The sequence below is a fragment of the Harpia harpyja genome, chromosome 8, assembly GCF_026419915.1.
Source record: "Harpia harpyja isolate bHarHar1 chromosome 8, bHarHar1 primary haplotype, whole genome shotgun sequence".
In the NCBI taxonomy this organism is placed as follows: domain Eukaryota; kingdom Metazoa; phylum Chordata; class Aves; order Accipitriformes; family Accipitridae; genus Harpia; species Harpia harpyja.
The window spans coordinates 42,733,797-42,748,242 of NC_068947.1; the positions used below are offsets into that span (position 1 = coordinate 42,733,797).

At 43.9% G+C, this 14,446-nt stretch overlaps 1 protein-coding gene and 1 long non-coding RNA gene across 4 annotated transcripts in view; one reads left to right on the plus strand and one right to left on the minus strand.

Moving 5' to 3' along the window:
• ALCAM (activated leukocyte cell adhesion molecule) overlaps positions 1-5,300 on the minus strand; it is a 123,569-nt gene extending 118,269 nt beyond the window's left edge. For 2 of the 3 annotated variants that reach the window (XM_052794382.1, XM_052794383.1), the window contains exon 1: positions 4,872-5,300. In XM_052794382.1, the coding sequence (XP_052650342.1) occupies positions 4,872-4,983 (112 nt within the window). In that variant the 5' untranslated portion in view covers positions 4,984-5,300. The remainder of the gene's footprint in view (positions 1-4,871) is intronic. The other variant, XM_052794384.1, reaches the window with a different exon arrangement.
• Positions 4,584-14,446, plus strand: part of LOC128144933 (uncharacterized) — a 95,787-nt gene continuing 85,924 nt past the window's right edge. Inside the window, exon 1 of the long non-coding RNA XR_008236268.1 lies at positions 4,584-4,689. This is a non-coding gene — a long non-coding RNA (uncharacterized LOC128144933). The remainder of the gene's footprint in view (positions 4,690-14,446) is intronic.

The following is a 14,446-nucleotide window of genomic DNA, read 5'->3' on the forward strand; positions in this document are numbered from 1 at the left end:
GCAATTCAAGCCATCCTCAATAAAACACATTGGGGAAGAAGAAAACCAAAACAAAACCAGAAGAGAAAAAAGGAAGAAACCTGATCCGATCGCTGCCGGTAGTGGATTGTCAGCATACTAATTGTACTGCTATCTCCTCTCTGTAAGATGAGATTCATTTTCAAGCATATTAAAGACAGGAATGTACAGCCTCCTTTAGTATTCATCCTGTTCTTATTAAAGAAAAGATACCAAGATAAAGAACATGTAGGTCAAAGCCTTGTCTTCAGGGAAGATAATGCTTAACAATTTCCAATCAAGGGGAGTTGTTAATATTCAGTTTTTCCTGGAAAAATCACGTTCTGCTCGAGTCAATTCTAATTATCATCCTACAGCATTTACAGTTCTTGAAGAGTCTCTCATTTGAGCATCAGTGCATGGAAGCGTAACTATTTTTCTTGAAAGCAGAGGAACTCAAGAGAAATCACCACATTGCAACAGGTCCTCAATTCTCTTACAAGCATGGCCTTGCAGTTTACACGCATTTTCTAATAAAAAATGATTATATTACCAGAGGAAAAAGCTATACACTAGCCAACCCAGAGGAACCTTGAGGAGCCCTGAACAGAGAGCCTGAAGATTATGGGTTTTAGATACGGCAGTATCTCTCAAAAACCAATACGTAAAGTCTAGCCCTGTCTCAGAGTTTACAGAACTAAACAAGACCATACTAAAACAACCATACTACTAGTGATGTGAAAAAAGTTTCCACAATCAGCATGGTAGTATAAAAAAAAAAAACCCAAAAAACAAAAAAACACAAACCTCCCACACGTGAAACAGCCATGCAACAAGTACTGCAGACCAGACCTTGAGCCAGCTTATCTGTGACCATCATGCTTATAGTCATGTAGTGCAGGTCACAAAAAGGGGAAACTGAATATTGATCATCTAGTGTTAGGAGATCCAATGATAAATTATAGCTACTGTAAAGTTCGTGTATTCAGTATCTCAAGTGTTAATAGGCTCAAAGTACATACAGGTAGGCTCAGCTCCTCCGTAGCTGGTTTCCTATTCAGCAATGCATTTTTGTTTCACTCAACCAGTCCAAAACCACTTCAACAAAAAATATGCTCCAGAAAGTCCCTGTGGTAGGAACCTACAAAAAGCCCATGATGCTGTGATGAGATATGACCAGCCAACACATTAAAGCTATTGCCAGTACAGTAATATTGTTTTTATATGAGGTCCTTCTGCACCATATGTAATCAGATATGACATCATGGAAATCTGCAGTGAGCACTCTTACAGCTTAAGACTATAAGCCACACTACAGAAGTAGGATATTTTGAAGAAAATAGAGAAGATAGGTTTATCCTGGTCACACAGTTGTAATCTGCATTATGTAAAACACTTACTGTTATTTTCTTTATTTTCCCCTTCATGTGTCACCTTGCATAAATATGTAGAGATTCTGCTCCCCAAAACTTTCTGCTGGAAATAAGCCCATGAATAGCTTAACTTCTACTACCAAGACAGCTGAAACTATTTAGCCTGGGATTGCACATTAGCATCCTAGGTTACTTTCAGGAAGGAGAATGGATGGTACTGTAAGGAAGGGTATTACTCTTACACAGGTTGGAAAGTGGAAATAAGATATCTTGGAATTAAATATGACTTACGACAGAGGTATTTATTTCATGAACATAACATATATATTCTCCAGTAAAAATCAATGGGCTGAAATTTCAGAGATTTACCGACCTGGATGTTTTCTGTTGTTGCCCTCTGCCTTATGAGAAGTGCTAGAAACCCAGCAGAGGAGGGGAGAGCACAAGAAGAAAAATAATTTATGTTGAGAGACTTTTCCAGCATATTCACACCAAAAGGGGAAAAAAAAAAAATTTTTTTAAACATATCAGACACTTCCCAAAGCAAACGATTTAACAACTTATAGCTCACTTAAAAATGAGTCTGGCTTTGCTACACCTGTGTACTAGACTACAGACACATAGCATATCGAAACATATATACATGGTGCAGATGTTTCCTGACTAGAGTTTCAGAAAACCCATGTGAACTTCAGATCTTAATAGAGAAAGCCAGTTTCCCTAGATGAATGTCACACGAGATATACCAGGCAAAAGAATGTAGTCAGGAGTGAGAACACAGTGTCATGTGAATGACAAGACTACACATTACAGTCTCATTACCCTTACGCAATATAGCGATGTGTAACAAGTCTTCAGTAATAAAACATAGTATGAGAGACTGAGCTTCATAGTTACAATTTACCAGAAAGCAGGGGGAGGGGGAAGCTTTACAAAGGTCATGATTAAGCTCCTGATTAAGAGCTGACTTTCTCTTCACATACAGTCATTTCCTCAAGAAAAGTACGAGATTTTAATTGGTATTCTCATTTAGTCTGACCTAGAGTTAGTCTCCTAGTACCAAATGCAGACTTGGACCCCCTCCTTTTCTTTTTTTTTTTTTTTTTAAATGGATATCTCCCTGGTCAGCTTATTCTGTGAAGAAAGAAACTGAAAATTTCTCATAAGGATCCCCAGTCAGCTTGAATATTGCTGGATATATCTATACCTGATGCCCACCAACTTTTAATATGCTTTTAATAGCTTATCTATTGCTTTCCATACGCAAGCCTGAAATGGAATTCCCAAAAGCCAAGCACCATGATAGAGTAATATATCCAGAATTTGTTGTAGATGATAGCAAATTAGCTATCATCTAAAATAGCTGAGATAGCAAGGAGAAAAAAATGTGAGGTCTACAGTAATCTCAACACCTTTTAACAGATATTTTTAGATTTAAGTATCTTTTATATTCCTCAGAATAAACAGAGAACTAGAGGTTTAAATCTTATATTAGGTTTTCAGGCATTTTCAGCAGCGCAGGGAAAATTTCTAAGCTGAGGTGAGGCTGGTTTCTCCCCATATGTATTTGCTTACACAGTTAGCCTCAGCTTCTCCTTGAGGGGGCAAGGAAGAAATGAAGAGCAGAAGGAACTAGGTACATGGTTTTACCTCCAACCTATTTAGATCATAGGTGGTCAAGTCCCATCTTTTCATCCACCTCCATCAACACAACCCTTGAGATAAAATATTTTATGGTTTCACGTTTTCTTCAATGGGAAAACGTAGAGAGTCACACACTATCAGCGAGATCATTTTGTATTTACTGGGATAAATCTCCCCACGGGGGCCAAGCCTTGCTTCTTAGAAGGTGAGGTGCTTATCTCTCCGGATACTCCCCATGCCTTCAAGGTTTCATAAAATGAACAATCTTTCCTGAAGACTTCTGCTATATCACAGGAACCAGTATTCTTTGCAAGCTCTGCCGCCGAGACTGGTATTTTTTTAATGTCCTGCAGCGATTATACATTGTATTTGCCAAAGCAAAAGCCTAGCAGAACAGCCTGACATATTGCTTATGGTTCCAATTTTGCTTTTGGTTCTGTTCGGAGCTTTTTTACTATTCTAATTGAAATTAAAGCTTCGGCAGCCTTACTTTCTTGCTGTAGCTCATTTTCTACTTAACTAGAGCTTGTACAAAACAAGCATAAATACATCTAGTGAAAAAGGTCTGCTCTTATCTTGCCTTTCGATGAGAACACGCTGCCTGTAAATGGTTAACCGGAGAGCACGTAATAACAAGGCAGAGGCCAGGAATGACAAGCCACCAACTCCCAACACTTCTGCAAAACCCTTCGCTGTAGCAAAGGCAGGCACAGAGAGGCAAAGCCGTTTCTTAAAGCAATACAGAATGTTACCACAGGCTGACGCTCTTTCTACAAGAATAATGAGACGGTTTCCGCGTTGAATGCAGAACTCCTCACTTCACAGCTTTTCCCTCAGACTTCACTTTCACGCTCAATATTTACAAAATAAAGCCTACAAACACCTCATGGCCAAGATATTCCCAGAACAATTAGGGTATTTAGCACTCCCGGCGCCTTCCCGCTTCCCTAACGCCTCGAGAGCGCTCTCGCGGAGCGGGGGAGGGGGGGACAGAAGTTACCCACGCGAACCCGATCCGCCGGAGCAGCCTCACCCCACGCAGCGCTGCCACCGCGCGCGGGACCCGGGCTGCCCGCGCACGGGGAGGCCGACAGCGGGGCCGCTCCCCGCCCGCACCCGGCCGGCTGACGGGCGGCATCACACCGACGGCGCTCCCCGGGCACCCACCGGCCCCCGGCCAGCGCCGCTCCCCCAGCAGCGCGAAAGCGGCGGGCAGCCGTCGGCCCCGCGGGCAGCCCGGCACGGCGGCGGGCGGCCCTGAAGGCGGGGAGGGGAGAAGCGGCTGACCCGCCGAAGTTGGAGGCGGCTCGCTGCGGAGACGTGCCGCTCAGCCTGGAAGCGAAACGGGCGCCGCGCCGAGCCTCGGCTCGCCCTCCCGCGGGGGGCAGCGCCCGGCGGCCGGCCGGTGACAACGCCCCGGAGGGACCCCACCGGCGCTTCTCACGGGGAAAGGCGAGACCGCCACCTCCCGCCGCCTCTCAGCCCCCCTCACGGCCGGGGCAGCTCCTGCCTCTCCCTCAGGAGACGCGGCGTCAGCCCGCCCCACCGGCCGCCTTCCCCGGGGGCCGGCGGCGGGGGCAGGAGGGGACCGGCCCCCGGCCGCTCCCCGCCGAGGCGAAACGGGATGCGGAGGGCACCAACGGCCGGGAACGACCTCCGCCGCAGAGACCCCGCGGTAGGTGTCGGGGCGCTCCGGCCAAGGGGGCGCGGGCGGGCGGGCGGGCGGCCCCGCCGGCAGCAGCGAGCCGCGGGCGGGGACCGCCACCTGCGGCCCCGGCCTTCGCTCCGCCAAGTTACGCGCGGTCGGGACGGCGCGGTCGCCCCTTCCCGCGGGCGGGCGCTCGCTCGTTCGCTCACCTGGCCGCGGGCAGAGGGCTGCGAGCAGGAGGCAGAGCAGGGCCGGCGGCAGCGGGCGGCGGCGGCGGCAGGAGGCGCGGGCGGCGGCGGCGGCGGCGGGGGGCTCCATCATCCCGCCTGCCCGCGGCGGGACCGGGAGGCGGCGGCGGCGGAGCGGGGCGGCGCGCCCGCGGCGGCTCTTCCCCTCTCGCGGCGGAGCGGGGCGGCGACTTCTCCCCCTCCGAGGCCGGGAGGCGGCGGCGGCGGCTGTCCCCCGGCGGCGGGAGGAGCGGTAACTTCCCGGGCGCAGGGCGGCGGGGCGGCTGCTCTCCCTTCTCGGCGCGCAGCTGAGGAGCGACTCCGCACCGGAGCAGGTGGCGGCTTCCCTCTGGCAGCCGAGCGGCGCTCCAGGACTGAGAGCTGCGGCGGGAAAGGCGGAGCCGAGCCGCGGCGGCGGCGGCGCTGGCCCGGCCCCCCCCCCCGGTGCCTCCGCCCCCGCCGTCCCGCCACACGGCGCGCAGGCAGCGGGGCGGGGGAAGCCCCGCGGGCAGCCCGAGCCGCCGCCCCGCCGGGCTGCGAGCCGCCCTTGCCGCCGGGAACGCGGCCCCCCGCCTGGCCGGGGGGTGCGCGGCGGCCCCGGGGCTGCGCTGGGCGACGGGCGGCGCCGTGAAAGCGAGGGGCCGCGGAGAGGAGGGGGGGCCCGGGCGGCGGGGCTGGCGGGCATGCGGGGCGAGCCGAGCCCGCTTCGCCCTCCGCTCCTGTGCATCTGCTCGGGGCGCGGGCTGCTGTTGTGGTTGTGCGCTCGGGGTGCGTGTTGGATGCCAGTATTTCACACCGAAAGCTAAAAAAGAGAAGTACTAATAATGCGGTTGTGTGCTTAGAAACGCGGTGGGTCCTGTGTTATCCTCTCCCCGGTCAAAATGAAAAAAAAAAAAAAAAGAATCAAAGATAATAACAATCAGATTAATCTGATTTAACTAATTTAGCAAGGGGATTGGGTAAAGGGAAGGGAAGGGAGCTCGCAACGCTCTTCGTTGCATGAAGAAATGCGCTGAAGGGCAAAGGAGGGATCATTCGGCACTTCTGGAAGTCGGCTGCCCTACAGGTCAGGAAGATGCCTTGTCCGAGTAATGTAGTCCGGAAAGGGTGCTTTCATGCACAGTGCTTTATTCTCCTCCTGTTTCGGTCTGAGTAAGCAGTGCTGTTTCAGAGAGGGAAATGAGCACCCTGAAGTCACGCAGCAAGTTTCTCGGCTAACAGTACAGGGTGAACATGTAGCCCACGCTGTCATATGAAGTAAGCCTGATGCCCAAAATCTAAAAATACAAATAATGCACATCATGTGGTCTCTCCAGAGGGACTTTCGAGTAGTGAAATCCAAAGTGTCAAGTGCTTTATCTTGCTTTACCATGTGATGACGGGATCTCTTAGACGGGAACTTCCCCAAAACTCCTGGAAATCAAAGGCAAGCTTAACCAGTCAGTTCTGCAAATATATTTGCTATTCTCAAAACAATTTTCATGATGACTAACAGCTAACAACGCCTAAACATTACCATGATACAGAGTAGGTTTGGAATAACACAGCCTGTGTATTTTTTACCTCATGTACTGCGCTTGTTTTCTGTAAAGTGGGGTAAGGATATTTCACTTTTCGAACTTTAAGTCGAAAGCATTGTCTTCAATTCAAGACATCCTTCAGTTCTTCCACATCATTGTTAGTATTATCTTTCTTACTGTGTAAGCTATGCTGTGCAATCTATTTTTAAAATAATTTACTTTCTATGTTTACTGCTCAGCAGAGCTCCGTCATCCTTTGTTTCCTCAGCAGATTTCTCTTCGCAGTCGTATTACTGAGCAGATTCCAAAAAAATACTACTTTTAAGATCAATAATCTTTTTGTCTTCATATTGAGGCCGATTAATATTTTCCATTCAGTATTTTTTTTTCTTGCATGTTTAAAAGCAGTAGAATACTCATTAGTAGGGATATTTAGTATTTTTATTGCTGTAGAGCCTGGAGATCCCCTCAAAACCTTGAGAGGCGTTGTATAGAATTGCATTGAGATGACCACCTAATCCAGTTCGAAGTTGTATTCCTACTGCGTTTTTTAACTTCTAGTGCTTTTAATAGTACGTGCTGGTTTTGCAACAACTTGGGCTCCATTACAAATTAAGGGCCTAATCCTGCCTTCTTTATTGATACGGGCAAGCCTGTTGAAGCTGGTAGGGTTGTGGCTGGGAGAAAAGACAGAAGAGTCAACCTCTAAAAACTACCTGAATGCAAACAAACGTAGAAGAGGAAGGGGCTTATAGGCCAGAATTCACTGGTGCTCTTAGTATGTGTTTTGTTTTAAACATGGCAATGGCGAGATCAATTTGTATAAATACAAATACATGGTTTGCTGGTTTAGGGAATTAAATAATGCCCAAGAACCTTGGTTTTAAAGCAGGTGAATAACTGTTCCTTCATTTGCATCAAAATAATGAACAGTATGTATTTTCTGTCAGTGGAAGCGGGGATAAGGAAGTCTGTGAATGTTGCAAATAATTTCCAGTGGCATGGTGCAGAGCCTAAAAGGTGAACTATAGAGCTTACATTTCAAACAGGCAAAACATACAGAGTCATTTTACAATTTATGCTTAAGATAGTATTCAGAAAAATTATTCGATGACTATTTTGCTCTCAGATCAATACTGAATGTGTTGTTTAAAGTCTGTAAGAAATATGAGAAATGCGGAAGATTACATTAAGGACATAATACTTAAATCAGAAGTACGATTTGTTTAGGGTTTCCCTCACTCCTTTGTCATTTCTCTTCAAAGCTGTTTCTACCTTTCACTTGAAAGGAGCTCTTTGAAATCTGAGTAAATAGAAAACATCTCAAGCTCAGATTACTCAATGTTTTGATAACTTTACAGGAATTTAAATGTGATTAGAAATTGTCAAGATAATTATTAAAGACATCTTTATATGCTATTTCATTTCAACTGTCTTAAATTCTGAGATTTGTAATAAATTCCTTTAATGTCTATTGGGTTGACAGAATATAGATTTGGTTTTTTACAGATTATTTTCTTGAGCCATGCTCCCCTTCCCATTGAAGTTAATGGGAGTATGAGTGAGTCACTGATCTGTTGGGAAAGCAGCAAATGCCTGGCTTTAAAGTCCAAAATAAACATTTATTTTGAAGAAGTTACAACACTTACTAGTAAAAAAAAAAAAAAAATCTGTAGAAAATAACTCAGTGTTTGAAAAGCACTAATAATAATTAAAAAAATCTTTGATAAATGCTTAATCCTATAAAACCATACATTTTCTATTTATATGACAAAGTGGATTAAAAGTGTAATCCATTAATAATGGTTGTGCATCATAACAGAGTTTTTGTTAAACTGAAATAACATTTCCCATTTACAACAGATACATAAAATAGTTACTTTGAAAGCAAATTTCTAGCAAGAATACCAGAGAATACTGTTGGATAGAGCAGTGCTCAACACTCCTGGTAATTTAATCCGTTGTTAATCGTGAATAAGCTTTAGTCTTGGTGCATAGTTAATACAATGTCAATGAAACCGTGCATGCTGTTTTGGCTCAGCATTCAGAAGGACAATCTGCAGAGTGGAAGCCTTCTGTTGTTGAAACTGCCCTTGAATTATAAGGCAACTATTGAATGCAACCTCCAGCCTTCTATTTCTGTAAATCTAGTTCTGTTAGTTTAGCTGGAGACTGTTAAGTTAAAGGTGTTAATTCAGAAGATACCTACATGTGTATAGATTCTTGTCGTTTGTGCTGATACTCATTGCAACATTATCTAACACGAAGGATTAAGCATGAGTGTAATCTATGCTGCCAGTTACAACATTGCTAAAGGAATTGCTAGTAAATCATCGGGGACTTGGGCCATATTTTTATGACAATTAGGAAATCCACAAGGTGCTTCCTGCTCCCTTAGGCACCTGAATACCTTTAAACACCAGGATCTGCAAATATGAGCCAAAGCACATTGAAGTCAAGCAGAGACTTTCGCCGATTTTGCTTGATTAAGGTACAAGCCGTGGTAGAAGAATACTCATGTTTGTCAGGAATTATTTTGCATTGCTCGGTATCCGCACATGAGCATAACTGGTAGCAAAGTCTTTCTGAATTAGATCAACTGTGTACGTGGAGTGTCTCTAGGTTGTAAGGTATTTCAAACAGAACATGCAGGACACAAATAGAAAATGGTCAAAAACCAGACGGGCTAAAAATGAACTGTGACCAATAGCAGCAAAGAAGAAAGCCTACTTACTGGGGTTTCTGCAGCTAACTGCAACTCTGGCTGTCTCTGATCTAAGTAAATGAGACCCACATATTTGGAATAAATTTTTAAAAACCCAAGAAATTGCAGTGGAAGAATACCTGGAATCTGTGTTGCCAGTATTTCTTCACTGCAAAAATGATCCTACTCAAAAAAATCACCAAATGCCTGCCAGTATTGTTATTATAGTCATCAGCATAGCAATTAGGCTCCTGAAACAAACTTATTTTCCTATTACCCATGTCCAATGCACCTGTTTTTTACATAATTTAACTAAAGGACCAGTACTGTACAAACATTCATTAAAATAACATTACACTTGCATTATATACAAAATACCCAGAATGCCTTCATCTGAGATGAAATTTTCATAATATGTGAGTGAAAGGTGGGAGGAAGTAGTTTGAAGAATAGATGGTGGTTATTGTCTTTAAAAGTTTGTGATCTGCCTTAAAAAAAAAAAAAACAAAAACCAAGAAGAAAAGAAAAGACTAGAGTAGAAGCAGATCTGATGCACAAAAAATACCAGAGCCACAGTGGCTTGACGTGTTAACTGAGAAGTCTGTAAAGAGCAAAATCAATCCAGTTCTTTAGGTCGGACCAGTATATATCATCAACTTTGCTGGCTACCTGCTTGCCTTTTGTGAAGGCTCAGTTCCCTTTTCCTCTGCAGTTTTTTAAACCAGTTTGAGGCAGGTAAAAGTAAGCAGTTTTCAGATTTCAGGTCTCTTTTTTCATTACGAAAGCCACTTTTGAGGGCAAAGAATTGTTTTTGTATGAAAATCCAGTGGGACACACAATGGCAGAATGTGAAGAGTAGCACTGATAATGTATTGGAGATGTAAAATAGCTGTAATACGAAGAATAGGATTGTTAACACTGCTAAAATGATTACACTATGTTTCCCCTTTTCTAAGCATCCATAAGACCAAATTCTTTGACTTTCTGTGCTTTCTAGTCCTTGATGGTACTTGACTGCAGCAGGACAACACCTTAATAGTATAGAAACTGACAGATCCCCCGTACTAAGGAGCATCCTTGACAAGACATGTCACATTCTGCCAAAAATATCCTGCAAGCACTTCTGCAACATCTGGCTTGCAATGCTGGCATGCTGCGAAGGAGCAAGAAAGAGCATAGTGTCATGTGGTTTATGAGGATGTCGGTGGGTTTCTCTGCCCTGTTTGGTGGCTTCAGCCAACTCCTGACGCTTACCCACGGCTGGTGTGGCTGCCTGCAGGCTGGACTTCCATGTGTCTCAAGTGGTGCGAAGCATGGTTCTCAGAAGGGGTCAGTCAACACCTGACTTGAGAAGTCGCTTCTTGGGCCGAGGAGCCGTTCCACGGGGCTGTTCCTAATGGAGTGGAGTGGGGTTGGTCTTGGCGTCAGCTTTACCTGGAAGCATCTCTCCATCTGTTCCATTGCTGTCGCTTGCGGCTAAGACTTGGACTAACTTGATTCTTGCAAGGTCAGCTCTGGCATAATCTGGGCCAGCTACCAAATCTGGGTCTCTGCTGCCTGGTTCTACCCATGCTGCCAATACAAGTGCAGACAGCATCCTGGCAGAGCAACAGAGGAGACCGGAGGCCCTTTCTGGCCAGCGTCCTCTTTTTATCTCTGCTACCGTGCTGTCAGTCAGGAAGCAATCCATAATCATTTTGGGATTACGTGACATCAGATGAGCTGGTGTAGGAGCTAGTGTTGGAACAGCATTAGGAGTGCCATAACGGCTTCTGGGATGTGGGATAGTGCGAATGGGAGCTCTGGAGGCATCACGAAGTGGGTCCTTCCTCATGGAGTGCCCTTTCTGGGGTGCAGGGGGGGAGCAATCCCACATAGCAGCAATGGACATGGCCACAGGTACCCCCTCCTGCATCAACAATGAAAGACCATTTAAATACCACTGTATTCAAAATTAATTTTAACTTCCTTTTTACAGAGGCTATGCCTGATTTTGGTGAAAAATTTCAAATTCTTACTTGGATCACTGATTTCTGTATGAGCTATGTAAATTTAAAAATCTGCTTGATCAAATCTAATCAGAATACTGATAGTGAGCAATTTTTCATATGAGGGTCTTACACTGATTAGGCCTCAAACCGTGATGCCTTTGTAAGGTAGGTACTCAAATAGCTTTCACTTCTGTCCTGCCTTTCATTGGAGGAATTCAGATACTTGTGAGATCATCAAGTGCTTGGCAGCATGTGACATTAGAGAAGATACTGAACCCTAGAGAGATGAACAGATTTACCCAGATCTATTTAAAAAAGCAATGGTGATCTAAGGACAAAATTCAGAGTTCCTGAGTTTCCATCCTCAATCCCCAAACTAAAAACACTCTCTGTTTATACTTGTGTTAGATAGATAAAGGTGATAAAAACAAATTTAAAGATCAGAAGCAAGGCTGGTAGTCAAGTCAGTGAAATGCACCTGCCTGTAGTAGTTAGTGTGCTTATGTTTAATTTTCAAACCTAGCCAAGGGGAGGAAAATGGAGATAACTCATTCAGAACAGTCATGCATCAGGGCATGTTGTGGATATTCTCCTTTGCATCATGAAAACAAAAATGAGAGGAAGGATGGAAAGAAATGAGGTATATTTGATAGAAAGTTTGGAAGGCAAGATATGAAAGAAATGAAACAGAGTCTGGTCTATAGCTCATTCTGACCAGCAGACTATTGCCAGGTCCATAGGGGAAAGCAAGAAAACAGTCCTCTAGTCCCATCTCATCTCCACATAATCCTTAGCTATGATAAAGAATAAAGTACACAAGGACTTAGTGACAAGAGCAGCAAGATCCAAGAGTAAAAATCTGAAATGAAAAGCAGAAGAAAGGAAACAAAAGAGGAAAGGTAGACTTAGAAAAAGAAATGTTTTTTTAAGGGCTACTTACTTCCACTTACTCTCAATGTGTTTCAGCATTTTGCATTACAAATAGTACAGTTGATACAAGTAGGATTCTTGACGGAATGTAATTTTATAGTGATGGAAAACTAGGTGATTTGGCTGGTCTGAGCCTGCACTTGATCCACCTAAGTGCAGACCAAGTGGTTTTATGTGTGCTTGTGGCTGAAAAAAACAGTGACATTTGGAGCAACCCATAGGTCTCTGTGTGGAAGACAGACAGGACAGCAGACAGCTTGGAGCCTTTCATGCATACTCAGGACTTACTTGAACCAAAGGAAGTTTGTTACTCCTTCTTCAGAAGCAATTTTTTTCCCTTTTTGTCTTGTATGAACCAAAGAATGTGGATCAAGCCTTGAAGACTGATGAATTAGTGTTTAGTGCAGGTGTATTTGCTGCACCCCACTGCAGGGTTCAGCTCCTTCAAAGTACTGCTTCTCTGAGTGATGCAACAGAATAAGAGTTGAAAAGGAAAAATTAAAATAAAGAGATAGTACCAGATTCACACTGGTTTGCAATGCTAGCACACTGGATTCTGTACAACCCAAACCTGGGGAGTTTCCTTATGTGACAGGTACTACCTCAAACCCTGCTTATCAGTTTTTCCTTAGAGTCTTGATGGTAGTAGCAGACCTTCTCAAGCTGCATGCCTTTTAACATGAGTAGCTTTCATTCGTTAACTTGGAGGAGAGGGTCAGCAGGCAATCAATGATGCCTTTTTTTATCTAGCTATATGCAGAACCATTAAAATGAATCCACTGACTACGTTCCAGCATTGCAATTTCTTCCTTGCAACCTTTATTGCAGTGTGTCTGCCCCTGATTGTGCTACATCAGCACTTGCAGATTAGAAAGAGCAATTCCTAAGTAAATGAAAGGCGTTGCTTCTTCCCAGTCTGCTGGTTACCCAGGGTAGGAATAGGCTTGCCTCAAGAAACAAAAAGGCCATCGGTCGATCACATGTTCCTTAGAGCCATGTTGTTGTCAGATCCTTGGAAAAATGGATTTGATCTTCTGTCCTTTAACTGGATACCGGTGCCAAGGCTAAATTTGTAATTTTTTACATGCTTGAAGTTTGAAAGGGTTTTAAGACCAGACTGTTTGGATTGCAGCACAACTTAGGGGGAAAGTATTGGAATATCTCCCTTATATACACAGCACTGGTTCCTCAGAAGGTGAAATTAGCCCTTGAGAAGGAGGATATGATGATTACAAATGTTGAAAACATTTTTTTATTATCAAATCAATAGAAATATGCCAACATATTTGAAGGTGAAAAGGAATTGGAAGTGGGGTGTGAGAATTAGCCGTGTAGGAATGATGATTATTAGATATATTTTATATATATATGTTGCATTAGAGCAAAAGTGTCATAAGTGATTGGACTCCCTTTAAATAGCTTTGCTCTTTAAGGAACGAAGAGCTCCTGCTACAGGGAGTTTACAGATTAAGTAGACAGGATGAGCAAAGGGCGGTTTAAAGGAAAAGAAAAATGTTATTCTTGTTTTACAAATGGGGCAATGAGGCATTGTGAGATTGACATGATTCTCCGGAGAAAGAAATTTTTTAACTTAAATGGCCTTAAAGTCTGCATTTTTGCATATGTCAAAAATCGCAGGAAAGATATTCTATAAAAATTTGCAGAACAGTTCATCCTTAAACAAGAAGAAAATGGTAGGATCCATCTAGAAAGATTTTTTTAAGACATTGCCAATCTACTATAGCAAACACTTCAGGATTAAATAAAAGTGCATCCACATTGAAATACGGCCAATAATATATCATCCTGGTTCAGTTTAATAGGTTACAGTATTCTGCACACTACATTTTTATGTTAAAGCAAAAAACAACTGTAGAAAAAATCAAATCAAACTTGAAGAAACTTTTGATCTGCAGAAATTAAAGTAGGAGACGTATTTTCATAAAAATGACCTTTTCATTATCTTCATAAAAATGACCTTTTCATTATCTTCAAGAAACTGTGAGGATGTCTTTGGGAAGAAAATTTATGACACTGAGTATATTGGCAGAAGGTTATTAGATTAGGGACTAGGGTTGAGTTACGTCCTAGAAGGTAATACCAATGGGTGGTGCATCCTTATTAGAGAGGCTAACTGGGGTGGCTGCCCTGTGTGTTTGCAGTGGCTAAAATGATCAGTGCAATTGTAGAAGCAATGCTGCAGGGGCTTTTTTTTGTAGAGTGCTGGAAGTTTCTGATAAGGGTGGATAACTAATAAACATATTTTGCCATCTCTATTTAGTAGCGCTCTGCGACTCAAAGATTGAAAGACATTTGTTATCAGCTGTCTCAGGATCAGGCTCTGCAAGGGGTGGCACATAGGTGATTCAAGGTCAGATTCACATTCTGTCAGTATGTGTGAAATGGTTCTTT